At 39.9% G+C, this 23,859-nt stretch overlaps 2 protein-coding genes across 8 annotated transcripts in view; one reads left to right on the top strand and one right to left on the bottom strand.

Moving 5' to 3' along the window:
- Nucleotides 1-7,096, top strand: part of LOC131218449 (protein ROOT HAIR DEFECTIVE 3-like) — a 34,081-nt gene extending 26,985 nt beyond the window's left edge. Inside the window, exons 20-24 of one of the 4 annotated variants that reach the window (XM_058213020.1) lie at nucleotides 1,055-1,159; nucleotides 5,192-5,260; nucleotides 5,536-5,630; nucleotides 5,721-5,817; nucleotides 6,243-7,096. In XM_058213020.1, the coding sequence (XP_058069003.1) occupies nucleotides 1,055-1,159; nucleotides 5,192-5,260; nucleotides 5,536-5,630; nucleotides 5,721-5,817; nucleotides 6,243-6,548 (672 nt within the window). In that variant the 3' untranslated portion in view covers nucleotides 6,549-7,096. The other 3 variants (XR_009157758.1, XM_058213024.1, XM_058213029.1) reach the window with 3 other exon arrangements.
- Nucleotides 7,097-9,244: 2,148 nt separating this feature from the next.
- On the bottom strand, nucleotides 9,245-20,257 carry LOC131218480 (probable beta-1,3-galactosyltransferase 12). Of its 4 annotated transcripts, none has more exons than XM_058213043.1 (8): nucleotides 19,677-20,251; nucleotides 17,041-17,193; nucleotides 16,871-16,953; nucleotides 16,690-16,789; nucleotides 16,365-16,478; nucleotides 11,608-11,750; nucleotides 10,092-10,212; nucleotides 9,245-9,725 (listed from the first exon to the last, which is right to left on the bottom strand). In XM_058213043.1, exons 1-7 carry the CDS (start codon nucleotides 20,108-20,110, stop codon nucleotides 10,124-10,126), a joined length of 1,116 nt encoding a protein of 371 aa, XP_058069026.1. In that variant the 5' UTR covers nucleotides 20,111-20,251; the 3' UTR covers nucleotides 9,245-9,725; nucleotides 10,092-10,123. The 4 variants fall into 4 exon arrangements, 2 of the variants coding, with proteins under 2 accessions (XP_058069026.1, XP_058069020.1); XM_058213037.1 differs by having other exon boundaries at nucleotides 10,128-10,212; nucleotides 19,677-20,248; XR_009157769.1 differs by lacking the exon at nucleotides 9,245-9,725 and having other exon boundaries at nucleotides 10,162-10,212; nucleotides 11,608-11,757; nucleotides 16,299-16,478; nucleotides 19,677-20,257.
- Nucleotides 20,258-23,859: the final 3,602 nt, after the last annotated feature.

Here is a 23,859-nt window from a genome sequence, read left to right as displayed (position 1 = left end):
GTATTGGGGTAGGGATGATCCTCTAATACTGGATTTACCAGACAGTTGCTTTCAGCATTGCATTTGGCTATGTGCAATCAATTTGCACCTTCTTGTTGTTTCAGTTTGCTGAAGTCCATGTTCCTGAAACATTTCAACCTATCCATGTTAGAAACCTTTCTTTATTGAGCCACAACCTTGGTTCCAGAATTAAATCTTCATAGATGGTGAAAATAGAGAGAGGGAGCTCTTTATAAATTCTTCCTTATCGTTTGGTTGTAAGCTCAGTGTTTAGCACAGGCACTGCCTGTCACCGAGGCACACGCTGCCCGGGTTTCCATGCACATACCTATAATGGTCACCTAGGGTCAAGCCCAACAGCAATTGTCCTTGACTAGGGGTGGATAAAATGGTCAATTATTCCCTCATGAATCATTAATGAAGGTCTTTTCATCCCTCCAAACCCTACAAAAAAACATATCTACATGGTTTTGGGTGTAAATGGGTTGTGCAAGGAAGAGCCTTGTTCTGGCCCAGCCAGCTAATAATCATGCAGGTCCAAACCTGGCTCAGCCTACTAGCCTGGTACTCATTCCAATAGCATTAAATAGGTCAAGCTGGGGGTGTGGTTGTCCTGTCGCCTTTATGCATATCCAAGCTTAGAACCAGTGCGACTCATCATGAGTCCTCAAAGCTCGTGCCCAAACCCAGCATGTGGCCATTAGACTCCACCCAAATCCGGCCAAAGCGGGCTGGACAATAGTTGGGCCTGGCCAGCCCAGCTCACTTTCACCCATATACCTGGCTCTCCAGCAAGTTTGGTATGAAGAATGAGTTTTTAGTTCATGGTTTTCCATGAAATGAAATACTTGCTGTTTAGATGAGTAGAGGAAGGAGCATTGTTGTCATTCTAGCAGTTGACCTATTGCTTGTTTATAATGCACATCATTTCCTTTGTATGTTACATTTTAGAACCTAAGCCTGCGTCATTTGCCTCCAAAGGTTTTTTGTGAAGTGCATGTGATCTGCATTGAGGTATGATCACTCATTTTTACTGTTGAAATTTTGTTATCAGGTTTCACTGACAAAAACTTTGATTTCTCCCGTCCAATGTAAATCTCTGTGGAGACAATTCAAGGCAGAGACAGAATACACTGTAACCCAGGCCATTTCTGCTCAGGTATAAATACTTCATAGATCTTTCTCTAAAAAATAATTCATTATTGTGATTTTGAATGTCAAGTTTAGTTCTTCTTTTTCTTTTAAACCTCCTAATTGTGCATGATGACATGAATTATCATGGCACATTTACGTGCCACCGTTGTTGTTCTTGTCGGAGACTTCTCGGTTCCTTCAGAAAAGTTGTCTTCCATCTTTTTTTTTTCGGTGGGCGGGGAACCGCCTTGTATTGGTTATGTAACACACAAACACATAATATTAAAATTTAAAACTCTGCCCAGTAGCGATGTGCCAGTGGTACCAAACCCTGGTAAAGGAGGGTTGATGTCAGGGAGGCAGCATTTTGTTGAACTTCTGCCAAGCAATCGTGAGAAGCCAACACCAAATAGCTGGGACAGGGCTTTAATCATGGTGGTGGTGGTGAGCATGATATGATGATGATGTCAAAATTACAGAAAATGCTTGCTTTAGTGCTGATGCTTTCCTTTTAAGTGTTGATATGAAATGCCTCGTAGAATTACCCTATTGAAATTTGAAGGTCAGTTCTTTTTGGAGGAATATAACTGTTTTTCTTTTTTCTTTTTTCTTCGACTTGGTCTTGCCTTCCCCGTTTGTGAAGTTTGATTGCATATGCAAATGATTAGAAGTTTTGGGCATTATAATTTATTGAAATTTAGACTGCAGAGTCTCCGTAGATTTGCGAAACTAAAATACATCCACTTTGAAGCTTGAAGCTATTAAAATTGAAAGACTAGTTTTTTTTTTTTTTTTTTAAATAAAATAATATAACTGATGAAAATTCTCATTCTTCTATATATTGTGGTGTGAGTACATTTTCAGTGGCAGATTGTGCAAATGATGTCTGAGGGAAAGTGATTGGCATACATGCTCTTCACTTTCTTGATGGAAAATTTCAATTGACTTGGCATGAGGAACTGTTTTGGATAAACAAGAAGCATTTCACAGCCATTCCAGGGGAATAATTTATTGCCTCAGTTTCCCATATTTTGGCCTTCTTAAGGTCACCAAGTCTTGCTTAACATGTGGTATGCTATTTCTGTCCTATCAATGTGGAATTCCTCTAAACTTAGATAATAACTTCAACAATGTCCCTCTAGTATGGCTTCAGACATGATACAGTGAGATGCTCTCTTGGCATATGAATAGGGAACAAGTTCTACATGCATCCTACGCCACCGCACGAGTAGGAGAAAGAATTCCATTTTGGTGAAAGTGTGAAAATGACATGAAATAGTTAACAAGTAGATAATCACATTTATTCTATAGCCTTGTGGTTGTCCATTATGACCAGGACCTTTTGTGTTGTAGATGTCACCAAGAACAGGGGCCTGTTGGTATCCATCCTCTTTTTCCTTCTTTTTTTTTTGCCACCTTGTATTGCAGATTGCATAGATGCACATGTAAGCAGTGTTCGAAATATCGGTATCGCACTATGTATCGCACCCTTGAGATACAGATATGTATCGGTTATCGCATGGGATATATCGTTTGTATCGCATAATTTATCGCACTTTTTGGGAAACATGGGGAAACATTAAGGAAATGGTTGAAATTTTTAATGAAACTTTGAGGATTGTTAAAAAAGCCTTTAATACACAATTTTAAATTATAACATTTCAAAAAAAATATGTACATAATAAGTTTTCTTTGTCTAGGGTCCTAAGTTATGTGATGTTTAACTGAACTAATGCAACTATATTTAAATTGGATGTATGATATTTATAAATATATCATAGTCATGTATAAAAACATAACTATTTAGAGATATCATTTTAGGCCATGAGAAAAGAATGAGTCAGATCAAAAGCTCGAGTGGACCCCACCACAGAAAACAGTGGAGAGAGTGACGCCCACCATTAAAAATTTCTAAGGACCACAAAAGTTTTCGATCAAGCTGAAATTTATTTTTTCCCTTCTTTCATGTCTGTCTTAACTTATAGACAGGTTGGATTTCAGATAAACATCATAGTGGACCTTTGGAAGGTTTCAACGGTCGGCGTCCCTCTCCCCACTGTTTTCTGTGGTGGGGTCCACTCCAGATTTGGATCTGACTCATTTTTTGTCTCATGCCTTAAAATAATATAGCCAAATGTATGGACGGTTTACACCGCATACATCATGGTGGGCCCTATAGAACTTGGTGCGTCACTTCAGTAACCGGTTTGGCTACGCAACTTGTCAGGACGTGGATTGCGTACTACCCCCGCCCATCCTTAGCTTCGAACGGGCTGTTCTGTGGGCGGGCCCACAATGATGTATCTATACATCCAAGTCGTCAATCCCTTTTCTCATATTATTTTAAGGCATGAGCACAAAATTGAGGCAGATCCAACGTTCAAGTGGACCACACCAACGTTCAAGTGGACCACACCAAATAATAAGCTTGGTTGCATTAAAATGCACAAAGCATTAAATGTCAGTTGCATTAATGCTAGTGGTCAGTGCTCTGTGGGCCCCACCATAATGTATTTGTTTCATGCATTCCGTTCATCCATTTTTACGGATCATTTAAGGGATTGATACAAAAAATTATAGGGATATAAATCGTAGGTGGACCACGCCACAGGAAAACAATAATGATTGGATATCCACCATTAAAATCCTCCTAAGGCCCACTGTACTGTTTATTTGACATCCAATCTGTTGATTGGGTCCTAAAGACCCAGATGAAGGGAAGAAATAAATATCAGGTTGATCCAAAGCTTTTATGCTCCCAAAACGTTTTTAAAGGTCACCGCTCATTCAACACTGTTTCCTGTAATGTGGTCTACTTGAGTTGCGTATATGGTTTAATTTTGGGCTCAACGTCTAAAATGATCATTAAAAATGGATGGACGGCGTGGATGGACCACATACATTAAATGTGGGCCCAAGTGAGTTTATTGAGTACCATAAGAGCGTACTAAGTAACGCACCACGCACCGATTGCATTTTGACGGAAGCGGACTGCGTACTGAGTAACTCAGCGTACTGAGAAAACTCTGTGGGGCCCACCGTCATTCATGCACTGTATCAACTCCGTAAATAAGCTTTTTAATATAATTTTAGGGCTTTAAACCAAAATTTAATCATATCCAGAGTTTAAGTGGACCACACCACCTGAAATAGTGTGAATTGAAGTCTACTGTTGAAAAGTTCTCGAGGCCCATAGAAGTTTTAGATCAAGATGATATTTGTGTTTTCCATTCATCCATGTCTGCGTGATCTTATGAACAGTTTGGATGACAAATAAACATCACCGGGGGCCTTAGAAATGTTTCAACGGTGGAAATCAATACTTCCATTGTTTCCTTTGGTATGGTGTACTTGAGATTTTGATATACTTCAGTTTTGGGCTCAACCGCTAAAATGATCTGGAAAAACGTATGGACGGTGTGGATAAATCACATGAATTCACAGTGGGCCCAACAAAGTTTACTCAGGACGACGAGTGTCTGAATAACTCAGTACACGTCCCAATTTCAGTAACCCATCAGCGCGACCCCTTTCACCCATTCGCGTCTCTCTCCTTCCCATTCCCTCTCCTTCACGAACGCATGCCTTCCGAGATTCCGGCGAGGTTTCCTCAATCCGGCGTGATTTCTCGCCGAAATCTCGAAAAAATTTCCACGGACGCTCTCCAATCAGCGAAGAAAGAGGGAAATGGAAGAAAATTGCAAGAAAAAGAGGAAAAGCGTATTTACCTGTCGAATGGCCCACCTCCGATCACCGATCTTCGCTGTAGCCTACAGGTACTCTTCGATTTCTCTCTTTTTTCTTTTTTTCTTTTTTCTGATTCATTTTTTTTTTTTACCGCGCGATATTGTCGATATATCAAGCGATATCGACGATATATCGGCCGATATCTGGATTTTGGGTTTTTTGGTATCTTCCGGGGGTTATCGCGAGGGTTTCGTCTCGCAGGGGTGCGATAACGATAATATCGGCCGATATATCGGCCGATAGTATCGATATTTCGAACACTGCATGTAAGAAGTTTGCTTTAATCCACATTTCACCCACTGTCAAACAGGAGAGCCATCTGTCTGGTGGATTCTGCTGTGTGGATTCACTGAAAAAATCAGGTCATTCTTGTAATCAGGTGTGCTTTTTTCAAATAAATGGACGCTAGAAAAATATTGGCAAATATTGTAGCCATCTATTTGTTTGGAACACCTTGGACCGCCTGATGAGCAGACCCCTATTTTTGGGCCAGGTCATCTGATATTGCGGCCCACCTGATGGAGGGCTCATTGTTCAACATGTGCGCCATCTAGTCAAACTTTAGCAGTGGCATACAGAGGGAGCAGCATCATACATGTCTAAAGAAGATTTTATTATGTTCAGTGTTAATTATGTCCAGTTTGTTATTTTCAGGAAGCCCATAAACGTAATAACAATGGGTTACCACCTCCGTGGGCAATGCTTGCCATTGCTGTGTTGGGATTCAATGAATTTATGACTCTTTTAAGGTAATGGTGATGCATTAGTCATGTGATGACAATGAATGCTGAATCGTTTTATTTCTCATCCCTCCGACACCAATCCACCTTTGTTTACAGGAATCCTTTGTATCTCTTCATTATATTCATTGTTTATCTATTGGCCAAAGCACTCTGGACCCAGCTAGACATCTCAGGCGAATTCCGAAATGGCACTGTGAGTAGTAAATCTATGAACACAAGCTTGTTTCATGTGCCCATCCTGCTGTGAAGTTCACATGTTGATATGGTTGGGTGATCAGAACCATCCATCTTCTGGTGCTGCCATGAATGGCCCATCGTCCAAAAAGGACACAATGGATGACCCTGTTCTTCTGTGTACAGTCGACAAAAATTATCAACATTAAATTCCACAAATCCATTTTAGAGAATTCGTTGTGTATTTTTGGACCAAGGCCCTTCTGTAGCGATCCACATGGATGGTTCTGATTGCCGAACCATCTCTGCATGTGGGCCCATGGACCAAGGAATGCTGGATGAGTGTCGATAATGCAAAACAAACTCTTTGGATAAGTCATCTCCTTTCTTAAGCTGAAACAGTGACAAAAATTCTGATTATCGTGTTATATCTTGGGAGTGCAGCTTCCTGGGCTTCTCTCCTTGTCTACTAAGTTCCTTCCAACCATCATGAACCTTCTCAAGAGACTAGCAGATGAAGGCCAAAAACCAACGGCTTCTGATCCTCAAAGAAACCCGGCACTGGAATCAAGGAGCTTCAAGAACAGTACATACAGCGATTCAACATCTGACACATCATCTCAGATAAACCCTGCACTGGAATCAGCGAGCTTCAAGAATGGTACTACAGACAGCAATTCGAAAACCGATGCATCATCGAATATAACATCATTCGAAAATGGCGTTGAGTACTCAAGCCGTTCGAGGTAAAGGTGCTGTGAAAGCAGTTCAGTCTGCTCATCTTGATTGCTCATGTTTGGGTTTCAGTCATGCAAGAACCCCGTTCATGCCAGATGCCATTTTGGTTATTTATGGTGGGTTTGGTCAGAGGAACATACATAATGTTGTATCAGTACTCTCCACTCCTTCAATGGTGATGAGTGGAATTGCTTCTTCTTCTTTTTTGGTTTGAGAGGAAGGCTTGATTCGAGGCGGTGGTTTTGTTTTCGGGGCTATAATTTTATACTGGGGGATTAGGTTTTATCTTCCCCCGTTAATTAGAGTTTTCATTTGCTCTTGCTATTGTTTTTAGCCCTAATCTTTCCAGCTTCTTTATAACTAATAGTTGCTATCATTTCTCCTATGTGTTGTAAGTTGGGCTGTCTGACGGACATCAGTGTCTGATCTTGGGTGTTGTTTATCAACCTCTTGATGAGAGGAAGTTTTGGAATTTTGTAAGGAATATGATTGAGTAATTTCTGCTTCCCTTAAGGAAAACAAGATATGGCGCCATGTTAATATGATATTCTTCAAGGTCATCTACATGGTAAGCAGTTTCATTGTTGTGGGCTGGAAACAAGAGGAAAATCGACCTGTTTTAATTTGTGTTTCGAATGCTGTGCTGCTGCTGTAAGTTGCAGAAGCAAATTTGATTTAGCGGTGACTACAGCAGACCCAAGTTGCAGAAGCAAAATTGATTTAGCGGTGACTACAGCAGACCCAAGGACTAGAATTTGTAGTTCTGCATTGTGATGTGAACGAAAACTCAACTCAACTGGGTTGAATCAACTCGATGTCTTGGCCCAGTCTTTGACTGGATATTTGACACATAAATTTAAAATAGATATTATAGGATAAATTATGTAAAATAGCTATAGTATTCACAACTAAGCATCTGGTGTGTTGGCAGAGCCCCTTGCTACCATTGTACAGGTCAGGGTTGCGGAATTCCATCCTCTCATTTTGCAGAATTCCACCCTCCCATTTTCTAAGGCTGTTTTGACACATCTTAAGGGGCATTTCAGGCACAGACCCCCTTTTGAGCCAAACCAGGGTTTTTACCATGCATTTGGATGCGCTTTGCACACCCCCATTTCACCATCTGCTCGACAAGATAGGCTCTAAAATGCTGACACAGTGAAAACCATTTGGATTGGTTTTTGCCAAGTTGACTGAAAAAGTAGGCTTGAAACCCCACATTTCACAAAAGCATCGAAACATGCCCTTACCTTTAGATTGGAATTAGGTGGATTGGCCCCGGTCACTGTGACTCATATCAGCTCGACAAGTCTTGCTAAGTCAGGACCAAGTCGATCATTTGAGTGAGTTTCACAGTGACTCTAAATCTCATTGAGTCGAGCCAACTCAGCCAAGTTTCAACTCCAGTGAGTTTTAGAACTGTGTGAAACTAGTCAAAGCCAAAGGCGGAGTTGTCCACAAGGGAGATTGTTTTATTGGTTCTGGGTGGGGTGATTGCAATGAAACAGGGTTATAGATGCTAAAAGAGATTTAGATCTCTCACTCTTAGGGGGGCCATCTGAAAAGATTATTGATGGTGTCTCTCGAGGAACTATATGATGTGTTACCTGTCTTTGCAAAGTTATATGGATTCTCAACTCTGACAATCACAGTTCTAAGACCTAAAAGCTCGACTTCGACATGTTGTCCAGACAGACCCATGTTGACCCAAAGGATTGATCGAATATTTACTTGACTGAATAATTTAAAATTGTATAGCTATAAATACTTGAAAGAGTTAATATGAATACAAATTATGCCAAAAAAATGTTTTCGAGGGAAAATATTGATAGTCACAAGGTGAATATCATGTTGGTTAGGAACTTTGGTTAAGAAGCAGAGATCTGAATTTGGAACTTCTTGTGCCTATTATATATATATAGCTTAACCAGGCAAGTGACTCAGTTCAAGTCATCATGAGTCATGTCAAGTAGGCCAAGTCTAACAAGCCGACATGAAAACTCTTGTTATGTAGGGACCTACTCACTCTCAAGAGTGAGTTCCCCAAGGACTTCAAGCTTGAAATATCATGGGGGCAAGTTGACTCAGCCAGGTTTCAAGGGAGTCTGCGAGTTTTACAACTCTGCTGACAAGTAAGCTCGTTGGTCTTGTAATCCAGACCATTCTTTGTGGCTTCCCATAGCTTGATCTCATAGACTGGAAGATTGTGGTAACGTATCCTGAGACGTTTTCAGTTGAATGCGGACCCGTGTTGTATCTCTTCTTAACCATCCACTGATTGGCAGAGGAAACTTTGAGGCATAGTCCAACCATGGTGGTGCACAACAGACCAATGCTCTGGATAGTCAAACCATATGAGCCTCAACTTGTCAGAATTGAAGATGCAATTATAATTCCTCATAGACAACAAACATAAATTTTCAGTTTCTGCAGCATTTGCAATCTCACCACCACCTTTACCCAGAGAACGTGTCTGAGACTAAGCCCTTGCACCAGGGATTCCTGCTTCTTTGACATATGCTTTGTTATTTCAAAAGGAAGAAAGTCAATCATCAAGAAAAGAGAAGGAATATGTTATCTTATGATAGCCATCAACATTCAGTCTCTATCAATCAACATGTAGGCATCATCATATTTCCAATATGTTTTCCTATTTGCCAATACACCAACATCTTGTGTTGAAGATTCAAGGGGAAGATGCAAAAATATGTACAACCACATGCTTAATTTGATATTATATGAACACAATCAACGCATTCTATGAGAAGGATCAGATGAACACCTGCCTGCATAGTATGCATAAATCAATGCCCGTCAATCACCCACAAATTTGTACAAAAATACAACATTGCAATAAAGAGTTTCAGGCACCCATATCATCTGACCTTTCAATGATTTTACACACAGGAATTCAGGCACACAGCTTAACAGTGAATAGTCACTTGCAGTACAAGTTGAAAGTGTATTCATCTCCCCCTGAGAGGCGAGTATGAGTGCCAAGTGTATCGTTTCCCCACTTAGATGTAACGGGAGAATCCAAGGTTGAGTCCCCCTCTCTGAGGTAACGTCATTGTACATGCAGCTATGCTATCAGCTCACGAGATTGATGGAGGCAACATGAGGCATGGGTCAGTTGCATGATGTGTATTGAAGGACAAGTACCTGATAAGTCTGCTCAACTGAGTTTACCTGCCAAGTAAAAGAAGGCCATTAAACCTTTTGGCTCCAGTGACATGACAAGAAGAACCAGCCAGACCACATTCAAACTGGCAACTGATGCATGAGATGTATGACAAATATTGTTGAGAGGATCTATACCATGGGGTAATCATTGGTAGGCCCCAAGCTTAACACTTGTTACTAAAAGAAGGCAAATTGCTAAGGATGATCACTCCATCACATGGTGATCTAGGCCATTCACCTTCAAGGTCCTTTGTAATACGAGTATGACCCTTTTATTTGTTGTTTCATACAAAGGGGGGAAAAAAGCGAAAACCTAATTGCCTTTCCATGAAACAGAAACTTTCCAATATAAAATGTGAATGCAGTCATCACCTCTAACAGCAGAGTTTTTGGGGGACTTGACACTACCTGTCCTCAGGCGGCAGTGTTGGACTTTTTGAGCACATGCTAATTTTGTGAAGCTCCCTCAGCCTGTTTGTAGGATTGCACAAACCTGAAAAATTGCACCGATTGTTCTTTCATTAAAGCATTCTGATGCGTGCATGTTTATCTGATTTTTTTAGAGTGAGAAAAGGACATGCAAAAAGGATGGAGATTCCTCTTTCTTACATACATTGAAGCATCACAAGTGAGCAAGCTCTGACCTGTTCATCAAGTGGATCCATGTTGTACATAGCCTGGGCCAATAATCAGGTGGTCACTAAATAGGTGGGCTGCATGCGTATACTGAATGACCATTGGTCTGTCAATTTTTATTGTACACAAGAAGCCCAACTGATGTGTGGACCATCTGGCATTTCTAATGAAGGCACATACACTGATGAATGGACTGGATTTCACATAGGTGTGCAGTACATGTGCATGGACCACAAATAGTGGTCTCAATCCTCTTCAAGCAAAGTCAGATTAGCAGGGCCAGCTGACCATGGTGTGCTGAAAAGGCCGTTATGTAAAGGTATCTGTTGTGGCAACCGTTACACATTATAGGGTCATAAAGGCCGTAACAACCGTTATGCGAAAAAAAAAAAGACTTGTAACTACCATTAAAGGCCTGTTACGCCCCCTAAAAAGGCCATAACAACCCCGTAATGGTTTGTTACGAGGCAGATACAGGTTTTCCAATTTATTTTTTCAACATTACAGGGCAGATATAGGTTTTTTCGGGTTTTTCCTTTTAATAATAATTATTTTCAAGAGAGAGAGAGAGAGAGACCGTAACAGACATTACAGGGGCCGTAACAGCCGTTACGACCCATATCAAAAAGGTAACGGCGGTGGCTGTTACCGCCACCATTACCGTTACAGAATGCCTTATAGCTGACAGCATTAAGAACGGTCTATTATAACAAAGCAGCATGGAGCAAGAATGAGATATTGGCACAAATGATCATCAATAATTATGTACACAGTTATCTAACATCGTACCAATAAATAACCCGTCTTTCCTGATCTTACGCTATAGTACATATTTCTACAACTTTTTGCACTCCGATCTTTCCTTTATCGTTTTTTTTCCTTTTAGATGAAATACTATCTATCTCTCACAATTAAGATCAATATTTCAACATATGATTATATGAATTGAACAATAGTAACCGGGTTGTTTTTTTTTTTTGGTGACAACACAAGGTGTCCCTGCCCCATTTTGAGGCGAGACTATTCCCTGCGGATGCATGCAACCACGTGCATCGGGTAATGCTGGGGAGGGGAGTCAAACCCACGGTGCTGGCCGCTCGAACAATAGTAACTGGTTGGAAACATAACCATGAAATCAGCTCATAGTTGATTTTATAAAGCCTTTAAAACCTTAAATATATTGTACAAGAACTGTCATAGTGTCATAACAATAGGAAGTTCATAGAGAGAATTTTCAATGAAATTGCTTTACCTGAACATTTTGGAATGTCCCAGACTGCAATAGATGTGGGCGTACATCGAGGATCGCATATTGCTCGGTTATCTTCGTGATTGACATTCATTGCCAGCATCCATGAACCAACACTGACATCCTCGTTGCTAAACATTCTCAGACTGGAAACTAGAAAACACATCGAGTTAATGCAAATTTCAAGAGCAAAGGTTTTTTTCTTTTTAAGAAGGCTCGCAAAACATGAGGAAAGAAAACAGACAAATGAAAAGGTTAGGAAAAGAAAAGAAAAAAGAAAGAAGAAAGAAAGAAAGAAAAGAAAAGAAAAGAAAAAAGAAAACCTTTCTAAACAAGGATAATGTGGCTACAAGAGGCTCGTCTCAAATAAAAGACTGTCAACAAAGCCCATTTAATACATCACAAAGATAACACACCATAAAAAGGCAGCATCACTTGGACCAAATGATATATAAAGTGAAAGAAGCTTTGAGAAAGATGAAAATAGGAAAGGCCATTGGACCACATGGTATATTAACAGAGGTTTAAAAGTGTATGGGAGATATTGGGTTATTTTGGTTGACATAGTTGCTCAACAAGATTGCAAGATCAAAGAAAATGCCAGACAAATGGAGAAAAAGTATTGTGGTACCTATTTATAAGAATAAAGGAGATATACAGAGCTGCACTAACTACATAAAGGAGACCCTCCTCTCACTATATTTCGCCATCAATTGTCTAACTATCATCAATTTGGTTTCGTGTTGGGGAGGTCTACCACCAAAGCTATTTTCCTACTTAGACAATTGATGGCGAAATATAGTGAGAGGAGGATCTCCACACGGTCTTTATTGACTTAAGAATAAGCTTACGATGGGGTCCCTGGAGAGTTAATCTGATGGGTGTTGGGAAAGAAAGTAGTTTCAAGAGGATATATTGACCTGATTAAGGATATGTATGAGGGAGAATTAACAAAAGTAAGGACCACTGGTGGAGGGACAAGTGAGTTCCCAATTACTGTAGGCTTCCACCAAGGGTAAGGAATAGCATTGAGTCGTACCTTTTCGCATTGGTTATGGATGAGTTAACAAGGAATTTACAGGAAGATATTCCATTGTGTATATTGTTTGCAAATGACATAGTTTTGATTGATAAGACTAAGGTGTCAACATTAAACACAAAGCTACATTTATGGAAGGGTGCTATAAAATCTAAGGATTTAAAATTAGCTAGACTAAAACAGCGTATGAAGTGTCATTCTAGTAACAATAGGAGTGGGAATGAGAAATTTAGTTAAGAGATTGAGAAGGATGCTGCCCATAAAATCCAAGTGGGGTGGAAGAAATGGAGATGCACCTCTGTAGTTTTATGTGATCGCCGTGTGCCACTCAAAACTGAAAGGGAAATTTTATATGATGACTATAAGACCAGCCATATTTTATGGGACAGAATGTTGGGCAGTTAAGGTATTAAACAAAGAACGCATCTCATTTAGTTCCTTCATGCCTACTATAACTAGTTATTTTGATTTTTTACTAGCTGCTTCAATCATAACACCAAGTCTATTGATTTGTCTGAGCAAGTTTTTAGGGGTTCAAAAACTTCAAATGGATCAAGTCAATGCATCAAAACATCCCACAAAAACAGTACAACAGTAATCAAATTGAATTTTTTGAATATTTCTTTAGGTATGAAATAAGGTTATTGGTTTTATGTTTGTCCTAGAAAGCCAGTTGGACTTGATTGATTGTTTTTCTTGATTGGAACTTGGTCATTAGTGACCTTTATGGATGAATGGAACAGGGTCATTAGTGACCCATTTTCCATGTGGTTGCATTATTAACTGTGATCGGAAACTTGGATGTATCGAGGCATTGTAGGGATTCCTTATAGAATCTCTTATGTGCCTAGGGGAAAGAATGAAGTGGAAATAACAGCCTAGAGGGGTTATTGGAGAGTTGATGTTCCATTATTCTCGAGCAACTGAAAGCTCCATGGCCACCCTAGTGGGCTTGAGTAACCTGGGATTTGCTTGTGGTCATCTTGTGTGATATGAACCGATGATGAGTCGAGATTGTTAATCTCACCATCAGGTATCTAATTGCCAACGCCCTTCACACATACAAGTACTTGATAATTCATATGTTAATATGGACCTATTTTGAAGCTTCATTAAATATTTGTATTGGATGGATCGCATCAAGTATCCTAAGTATCCTTCGTTCTTGGATTGGATTGACATGGTAATGTACTATTCAAACTGAGGTTGCAGAAGATTTTCAGGGATCTTGATATAATAGTTTTGATGCACCTTCTGATGCTACATTAATGGCTGACACATAGGTGTTATTGGGTTCTCACATATAGATTCGGCTAAGGCCCAATACAAAATCCACTTGTTGCCCGGGACTAAGATTAGTGGCTAGATCTTGCCTCTTAGATGCTACATTAAGCTTCAATTATAGGCTGGCGTGATTAGATGCTCTCAAAAGGTTTTATGATGAATCTCAACTGTTGCATCTTTTGTTTTCACCGTGTATTTATTTTTATCTAGCTTAATAGAAATCTAATTATCAGATCTTTTGATGTACATTCTAGACTTTTGCATTGGGTTTTAGAAGCCTGGATTGATGCCACAATAAGTGGGGACATCAGTCTATTTGGGTATATGGATTAGGCAAGTGGATGACTTTTGATGCGGAATGGTATTACAGAAGTCCGTTGGGTGGCAGAGTGTCAAAACAAGATATCACTTGAAACCTTGGAGCTCCTCCTGCATAGAATTTATTCCCAGGGGGAATGGAATCCCTCAACCACGAAGGGATGTCCAAACCCTAGAGAGAGGGAGAGACTCAGAAAGAAAAAGAGGAAGAGAGAGAGGGTGACTCTTCTCTATTCCCTTCCCTTCTACACAACGGTCCACCCATCTATTGCTCTCAGCCTTCTAATCTTTTCTTTCTTTTTTTTTCCTTTCATATGAGAGATTAGGAGATACCTCATTTAGAGGAACAATTCTTCGCATTTAAGGACACATGATTATAAGGTAAGATCCAAACCATACAAATTTAGTTTATGAAATTTGATCGTATCTAGATGAAGATTTGATCCTACGTTAATTAAAAATCATATTTTAAAGTTTTTATGCTTCTGACTTTTGAAAATCCAAACAAAATCATGTTCTACAAGACCATGAAGTTTCTTCTTTACCCTCAAAAGGCCCGTTGTCCTACTGCGCTGACGCCATTTGTAATGACTGATGATGCAAGTAATGGGCTCAACTATATTTGTCTTCGATCAACGCCTCTAGCCTGCTCTAATACCAACTTGAAACAGTGATGGGTTGAGATAAAGAGCAAAAGATAAGAAGGAAGAGAGAGTTGAAAAAGTGACTAACACTCTTTACGTGAGGGAAAGGTGAAAAGAACCCTCTTTGGGGAGAGGAATAGAGAACCTGAGAACAGATGCAAACAATCAGTCCAAGGAGCAGAGCTTACAGCTCGCGGGCACACTCACTCTATCAATGTATGTTTTGCACAACCAGTCAATGAGGAAATCAGAACAACAGTTTAAACCATTAGTTGTATGCACTTTACAGACGTGGAATCTTCTAGTTCTTCCTATTTCACCCGAAACCGGTTGATTTAGCCATGAGCAGGTTGAAGAGAGCACCAACATGCCTTGGAGGACCAAACCCACGTATGTGGCCAAATGTGGGGATGACTTGTGGAAAGGGGTGAACAACCAACCAAGGTTGTATATATCTGATTTAACATGAAGAATAGTCCAGTATGGTACTCCACAGGACTACACAAGAATACACTAAAAAATTTATGTCTTATCTTTCTACAACCTTAGGCCAAAGGACAAGCTCATCACAAATTAGGCAGGCTGGAGACTGACTTTTACAAATATTTGTTAATATCCCATACTGAGTACCATGTGAATCTCATTTATAGATTCATCGTGACTTTCACGATGCATACGAATAAGATGGCTGAGATTCATCGTGACTTTCACGATGCATAAGAATAACATGGCTCATATATTGGATGATAGTTATTAACAACAAACTCGCGAAGAACTTTAAAGGGGACTTCATGAAACAATGAATCTGCAGCAACCTAGATAACCCCTTTGTTATCATACTGCAACAAAATACGTGAAGATCTTTGTTGTGAAGCACAATTATGCAGCAGGAATAGCATTGATGTTCCTAAATCAAGTTCCACAAGGAAAATTCAATTTGACTTGGCCAACCAAACTCAATCCATGGAAATTACGATCATTTCACCAGTATTGTGTATAGCCATAACGGTATTATGCAAGTCCATGGCTCCACTAGGCTCATTAACATTCCATACTTAATATATTTAAACTGGATTGACAAACATTGAATTGAATCATGAATTGGACCAACTTTTGGATCTTGGAATTCTTATAGACTACATATCCGCCACAGAATGAAGACTGATCTTCCTTGCGTTGCCAGCATTTAATCAAATGGTGCTGAAAGCCCCATGAAGTCCATCATTTGGTACATTTGATTATGAAAAATAAGTAAATGCATGGATTACTAATAAAAAGTGTCTACTATGTAATGGGAAGAATCCTGTTTTATGCAGTTAAAAGTTATCAAGGAAAGCAACATTGGTAAATTGAGAGAGTAACAAAGCAATCTTGTCAATGACCAAGAGAAAGAATCAACAGTATTAGACCTGATGAGTTGTTGGTATAGCTCTTCAGAGTCAAAATGTAAAGCATAACAAAAGCAAGTAGCTGACCTGTCATTTTTTGCAATTGCCAGTGCTGCCACCACCTCTGCGGACAGAGCATATATAGGACCATAAGCATGCAAGAAATACTCGTTTCCGATTAAATGTCCTGATTTTTCATACCTGAAATTTTTGGTAAAAATATCCCTTGATTAATTGTGTACACAATATACATACACATATATACACATTGTTTTCCCCCTGGTTTATTGTAAAACAGACCAATGCCAATATACAAAAATTGTATAACAGAGCAAGAAGTGCATTCCCACTTACAAACCCCATACAAAATTTAGATGTTTTCCAGGAATATGCTTATAGAAATGAAATCTACCATTTCATCTTCGGATCAGTGATGACCGGGCCCTTCTTCATGCAGCCAATGTAAGTGAGAGGATGAGGTCGCTCCTTAGCTAGAAGAGTTGCAAGTCGATCTAATATGTGAAGGATAAAGGTATTATATTGCATGCTATAGGAGGTTAAAGAACAATTAGACAGTGCCAAGTAGAAAATACCTGGCCGCAGATAAATGTCGTCATCAGCTTTGACATAAAACTCCGCTTCAAAAAGCTCAAAGGCTGCTTTGAAAAACGCCAACCTAGAAGGAGAGATATAAGTCTAGACTAAATTATACATTGCGAATTTGTAATATGTGAAGGAATTCCTCCCGAAGCCTAAGTCTTACGTCTTGTAGGGCAGTCTTAAGTAGTCTTCTTCAATGTCTATAAGCATAAAATCCTTGTATTGGTCCACCTCTTTCTGAAGAGCTGCCATTTTCTTTGCATCTTTCGTCCGTCCAATTACAAACCTAAAAGCTAATCCAGTCGCTTGCTCCAAGCTGCAAAAAGCAGATGGTAAGTAAATTTGGTATAGCAGAAATGAAAATGAACAAATTGGAGGAAAAAAAAAAACAACTCTATATAGGTTTATCTTTCAACCCTCATGCTCATGCATGTTTCATATCTGCTTGGAGATAATTACTTCAAGCTATCGTTGTAGTTGATGTCAGAAATGATGCTCAGAACCAGTCATGGTATGGAGGGGAATGATGCACTAGTAAGTTAGGATTGAAAGAAAGAATTGATGCTTATAGGAATAAACACGAACTGTTAAAGCATGAGAAAATTGATGCATGGCAACAAATAAAGGGGCACACTCAAGTGGTACCAGGACCACCATAACCTTACGGTGGTACCAACCAGATGTGGAGCCTAGTGATGTGTTCACAGAATACAACCCATCCATCAGATGCTTCGCCTAAAATAAATAAATAAATAAACAGCCCAAAAATCAGCCCGATCCAAAACTCAGGTGGGCCATAGCACATGGAACATGTTGAGAGGGAAAGACCACTATTGTCTATAGAGAGGGAGCTACTGTGTTGTATATATGGAATCCAGTCCGTTCAGACCCCTTCACCTAGGGTTGATGAAGGATCAAGCCAGGTTTTTTTATGACTCAGGTGTGCCCCTGTTAAATTCAAGGGTAGGTGTTCCCTCCCAGTTCATTTCCTTTTATGTGGCCCAATTCAGTTTTGGATTGGGATGAGTATTGGTCCCTAGGGGTTTCGTGAGGTGATGCATCTGATGGATGGGTTGGATGGTGTGAATACATCATGTGGACCCACATCTGGCCAGTACCATTGTAAGGCTATGGTGGTTCCAGTACCATTGGAGTGCACCCCATAAATAAGATGTGAGAGATTCACGAATTAAGTTGCTGTATTAAATAAACATTAATTAGAATCATGTATCATGGTTTTGATATTTGTTAAAAGATTCTCCAAACTGATTAATGGAACACTATTCGAGAAGGCATTTTCTTGTAGATTCTAGCTGATGCATAATCGTGCATTGGAAAAAAACAAATCAGAAAGAAGCCAGTTTTATTTTGGTGCAAGGTCCATTGTAACTATCAACAGTTATAATCTACAGCTAATGCCGTGCCTACGAAGGAACGAACTTTTATTTGGGGCTCTATACTGGGGAAAGAGTTCGAGAAACCTAGAAGGTAGGGGTTCTAAGAGTGAGGTAGCTAAGGAGGCAAAAATCTTTTCTTCATAGATGGTGTGAAGACAGTGTTGTAGCTAAATGAGGTAGCAGATATTTCTACATCAAACCTTGCAACTACCAAAGATTGCATGAGATAAGAAGCTGAACAGGACTCATGATACCATACAATCAGAGAAAAAACAAAACAAAACAAAATAAAACAAGAACTGGTATCATAAAATGTATTCAAGAAAGGTTCAAAATATTGTTTGAATTTTGAAGCACGGTAACAATGGATGAATTTATCATCATACACTCCAATAAGAAATGGAACCTTCAGATGTTATTGACCTTGGTCCAATATTGAATTACATTTAAATTATCTGGCAGGTAGATGGACATTCTAATACTATGTCTGGTATTGGAATGTATCAACAATACAAATCGGTAAGAACGGTACTTTTTATACATGCCATACCATGATACATACATTTGTATCATATCGCCCCAGATGAATTTATGGTGATTCACTCCTGATCCAATTTGATACAGTCCAACATTTAAAACCTTTGATAGTACGAGGTAACCATGAATGACAAAAATGGGACAAAAGAAGGGAGTTGAATTCTTCAAGCTTTGGATAATCGATGAATAGCAGGACAACACAAAGTTAACAAAATTAGATTAGCACACTAAAACTGCACCACCATCCAATTCAATCCAAAGTCCAAAACAATTCATCGAACAAATAGAGCAATTCAGATTAACATCAATTCTCAACAACCACCCAGAAAAAATGACAGTGCAATAGACATTTAACTGGCGAATTAAGGAAAAGAAACCCAATCCAGTTTCCATATCTGGCGGGCTGAACTCTTATCATCCACATGGCACGACAATCAATGATCCAGATTGCTCATCAGATGAACCCCACAAATGATAAGGCACAATAGTGATGGACATCTTAATTCTCCAGTTGGCGACCAATGAATCGATGACAGAAGAAAATCTTAAACGATCAGCATTGGACAGGCAAAGATCACAGAACGGAAGGGAGAATCTCCAGTGAGGCCCGCCTGACAAATCGCCAGGATCACAGGCCATTGTTCCTTGTATCCAATTTTATTAAAGTGCACCGAATGAGAAGACTGATAAGGTGCGACTCAGTTTAGATTTCCCCACAGAAAGAAAATTCACAGAAACCAGAACAGATCCAAAAGTATTCAAATCAAATTCAATTCTCCAAATTCCAATCAACTAACTACTTCAGGAGCCGATACCAGTCACGTGATTCGAATCCTGTCAAGATTTCAACAAGGCGAGATCTCACCGGAGGATCCCATCCGTATCGGATGGGAACCACGTGCTGCGAAGCGCGGCCCGCCGATCTGCCGATGAGAACCCGGTCTGGATGCCGACAAAGCCGAGCAGCTTCGGCCGGTCGACGAGGACGTTTCCGTCATTGCCGTCAGATCTCTGGGAATTCGAGAGGCGGTGGAAGGTTCTGAGAGTGTCCTCAATGCGGCCGCAGCGGAAGACGGGCAGCGGCTTAGGGCGGACGACAGCGAAGACGGAGAAGAAGATTCCAGATATGCCGAAAAGGAAGCAGATGACAGAGAAGATGATGGGGATAGGGATGCGAAATGCGGGTTGGGGTAAGGGCTTTTTGGTCTTTTTCCTGTCCATGTCATCGTCTTTGGAGGAAGGATACTCGTAGGGAGAGGGGCGGGAGAATGAAGGGAGGAGAGCCGGTGGTGGTGGCATTCTTGTTATTTGTTCGGGTTTGGTGGTCAATCTTCTGTCTGCAGCTGTTAGGTTCTTGGATCAGAGACTGAGAGAGAGAAAGGGAAAGGGAGAGAGCGAGGAGGGGGTTTTAAAAGAGACGATGATTGTCTCGACTCACGATAAGAGTTCGTTCTGCAACTCATGGGGCGCACTTGTAGAGATGCTTTACTAAGATCGGAACCCTCCACTGTATTGGCGCTCTTTTGAACAACCCACGGGATGCCCCTAACTTTTTTAGGTTGCAAGGAAGTTACCTGAGGTTGTAAGGAAGTTTGTTACCGGCAATTCTGTTTGGATGTAAGTTGTAACTTACTTATAGATAATTTTGTTTTTGTGTTTGAATAACCTGTAACTTTATTATAGATAATAAGTTAGATATTCACTCTAAATAGAGTTGAAATAGAAAATCATTGAAAAATCGGATTGACATATAAAAGAGATGTGATAAAATTATTCTATTTTATTAAGCCCATGTAAATGAATAGTTTGGCTGATTTTTAGGTTAAACTAATCAACAGGTGGGCCATAAAAATGGGCTCATATTTTCAAAATGCTAGTAATGTGAGCAAAAAACTTGAGGTAACATATTCAAGTAAAAATTTTCATTTTCTTCATAAGATATGTTTACAATATCGTAAGGGAAAGAAAGATAAAAACAAATAACATTAAACTAAAGTATTTTATTTAAGATGAGCTAATTGAGGGGACTATATAAACTGTAACTAAGACATCATAACTTCAGTGATCATCCCAAGTTAACCTCCCTCACAAGCACACCTTAGTGCCAGTTTGGACATCTATTATTCCGTGGATTGTGGGATCTAATAATCCATGCATTCACAAATTATAGGAGGAATGTATATTTCATCCGCGAAAACATGGATTGCTTGGGATCTGATAACCTTCCATGAATGTATATTCATTTTACTCTTCAGGCACTGAAGTTATCATTTTCTAATTTTCAGTTCAGGCCCTTGAAGTTATCAACTTCTAATTTTCAGTTGTTACTGTAACACAATTCTGTGTAGATGGAGATTGACTGGTGATGATCCCTGTGGTGAATCATGGAAGGGAATCTCCTGTGCAGGGCTAGCTGTCATAGCCATGTGCATGTCTCATTTTGTGATGTTCTGTTGTCTTTCAAAATTTTAGTTATTTTTTAATATCCAGTCACTACAATGCAGCTATCTTGTTGGGTCAAACAAAGAAAAAAGAATAAGAAAAAGGAGTTAATAGAAAAAAAAGAAAAAGAGAAGATAAGAGAAAGACTAACTTGTTGTTATGATACCAAAAAGAAAAGAAGAAGAAGAAGATATCTAGTCGCTTTTCAGAAATAGTAGAGGCTAATTTCCACAAGCCAAGCATCCCTTCCAATAATCGAAATAGTTCCGCTTAACAATGTTGATTTCATCAATGAATGTCAAAACTGTAAGTTAAAAATAAATAAATAAATAAATAAATCTTACCAGAGATACTGATATGTACAATTAATATTTTTCCCAAAAAAAAAAAGAAATTTTGAGAAACCTACAAAAATGAATAGCTTGAGAAAATGAAGGTTGACATTTATTGATGAAAAGAACTGAAACAATGCAGTCCAGGCCATCTGCAACACAGTCCCACCTGATGCAAGGGTCATGAAAAGAACTGAAATAATGCAGTCCAGGCCATCTGTAGCACAATCTAGGCCATCTTCCTACAACTGCACTGCTCAAGATTCAAACGTGGGACTCATATTGTCACGCCCCAAACTCGGAAACCAGACTCACAACATTTCTGATGGCGAATCCGGTGCCGACAGCCTCCGTAGTACCCTATTCTCGGCTCTTAGCGTCCATACGCCAGATTCCAATCCCGGGATCCTACAAGGAGGATTTGTCAATATACATTTAACTCGTAATAAGCATAACCACAAGTATACCCAAATTACAAAGGCAACATCATCATCATATATCCACTAATATAATCATTTGAATACAATGTTGAAAGGGAAATACATATATAAAATATCAAAGCTCCAGAAGTCAGCTACATGCTCCAAGATCCACGCTGCTGCAACCTAATGCCACCTGCACGCATTTATCGTGCATAAGCTTATAGAAAACTTAGAGGATGGTGAAAGTGTGTGAGCAATATATGGGTGCTCAGCATGTAATATCAAAGTAAACGGAGATACTAATAAGTCCACGAGCCATACAATATTAGAGTGAGCAGAAATACTGACAAGTCTATGAGTCATATGATATCAGAGTACGCAATACAAATCAGCTATGCAAATGAGGAGTTAAAGAGAGCCAAATATCAGATGTTAAGGGTACAATGTAATATGTAAATCTTACTAAGTCCGTCTAAGCCATATAAGTGCAAAAACATAGCAATCTAAAATGTCATATGCCTGCGGATGTAATGCAATATGTGATGCGAATGAAATGACCAAGCTGGAGTGTAAAGTCGGGATGATAGTACGTAGTATCGCAGGCTACGGGGTCCACTACAAGGGACTTCTATCCAAACCAGTCCTATACCTAAATTCGGATAGTCAGACTCAATGTGGTAAACTCCTGATCTCAGGTTAGTCGTGGGTCCCAACTAAAATCTTGGCCATTACGAAGGTACACGTAACAAGTAGTTGCGCACTACCAGCCCGAGTGGATAGTGAAAGAATGAATGAGTATGTAGTACCTACTCAATAAATCCACATATTAGTATTGTACATCTGGGATCATCACCGGGGTCTAATACACTCTTCGTCAACTTGCCGTCCCATTAAGCACACAATACAACTGGGTAAGTGGAAGAGACCTCACTACCCGCCTACCAATATCAGCCCGGCTCATTGATAGCGGACTCATTTAAGAGCTGATCAGACTCAGCGTAACTATGCCTACTCCCTCAGGCAGGTAAGGTCACACCCCCTCCCAACCGACCACGACATAGTGGGAGATGCGGCCTATTGGTATACGACCCTCATGCGTTCATATATATCTACTCGGTCTCGACGTCGGGGCGTCCTCTGGTACTAAAAAGGTTTAGAGATTTTCACGATACTTATAACATATTTCCGGTGTCTCATCTGGCCATCCATGATATGCTTGTGGAGGCTACGACCCTGATGTCGCTAGGGCGTACAGTAATCACAACAGACAATGCAAGATGCATGAGTCATACAATCCAATCATGCATCAGTCCTGCGCATATCATGCGCTCATGTGAGATAACCTCCGCCTATCAGGGAGTTACATAACAACCTGCCCAATGACATATGCAATGGTCAACCACATCTCATAACAAACATGCAGATGATGCGTATGTGCATGTATCATGATGCTATGCTGTCACATACTCATAATCGGTATCAATAACTGGTATGAACAATCGACCTCGACAATGTGGTCATTTAACCAAAATTGTCCCCAAGTAATGGCCCACATAAAGCCTAACATATAATGGACCCATGGCCTCACACAAGGGCCTAATATACAACACCATGGGCCTCACTCGAGAGCTTAATACACATCACGATGAGCCTCTCACATGGGCCTAATATACATCACAATGGCTCCATCGCCTGGCCCTCAAATGCACCACAATGGGCCTCATCACATAGGCCTCATATACATCACATTGGGCCTTAAACACGAGCTGAATATACATCACAATGGGCCTCAAATACGGGTTGTATATACTTCATATTGGGCCTCGACGATCGGCCTCGGTAATCGGCCTCG

This window comes from Magnolia sinica, chromosome 1, assembly GCF_029962835.1.
Source record: "Magnolia sinica isolate HGM2019 chromosome 1, MsV1, whole genome shotgun sequence".
Taxonomy (NCBI): Eukaryota; Viridiplantae; Streptophyta; class Magnoliopsida; order Magnoliales; family Magnoliaceae; genus Magnolia; species Magnolia sinica.
Note: the sequence above shows the minus strand (reverse complement) of the source record. Positions and strands in the feature narration are given on the sequence as shown.

Bases quoted from the DNA above. Each gene is read 5' to 3' on its own strand.
- LOC131218480 (XM_058213043.1), bottom strand. From the start codon at position 20,110: ATGCCACCACCACCGGCTCTCCTCCCTTCATTCTCCCGCCCCTCTCCC. The intron at 16,790-16,870 runs GTATTTTCTACT...TTCACATATTAG, and splicing joins CGACATTTATCTGCGGCCAG to ATCGACTTGCAACTCTTCTA. The intron at 16,479-16,689 runs GTAGATTTCATT...CAAAAATTTCAG, and splicing joins ACTGATCCGAAGATGAAATG to GTATGAAAAATCAGGACATT.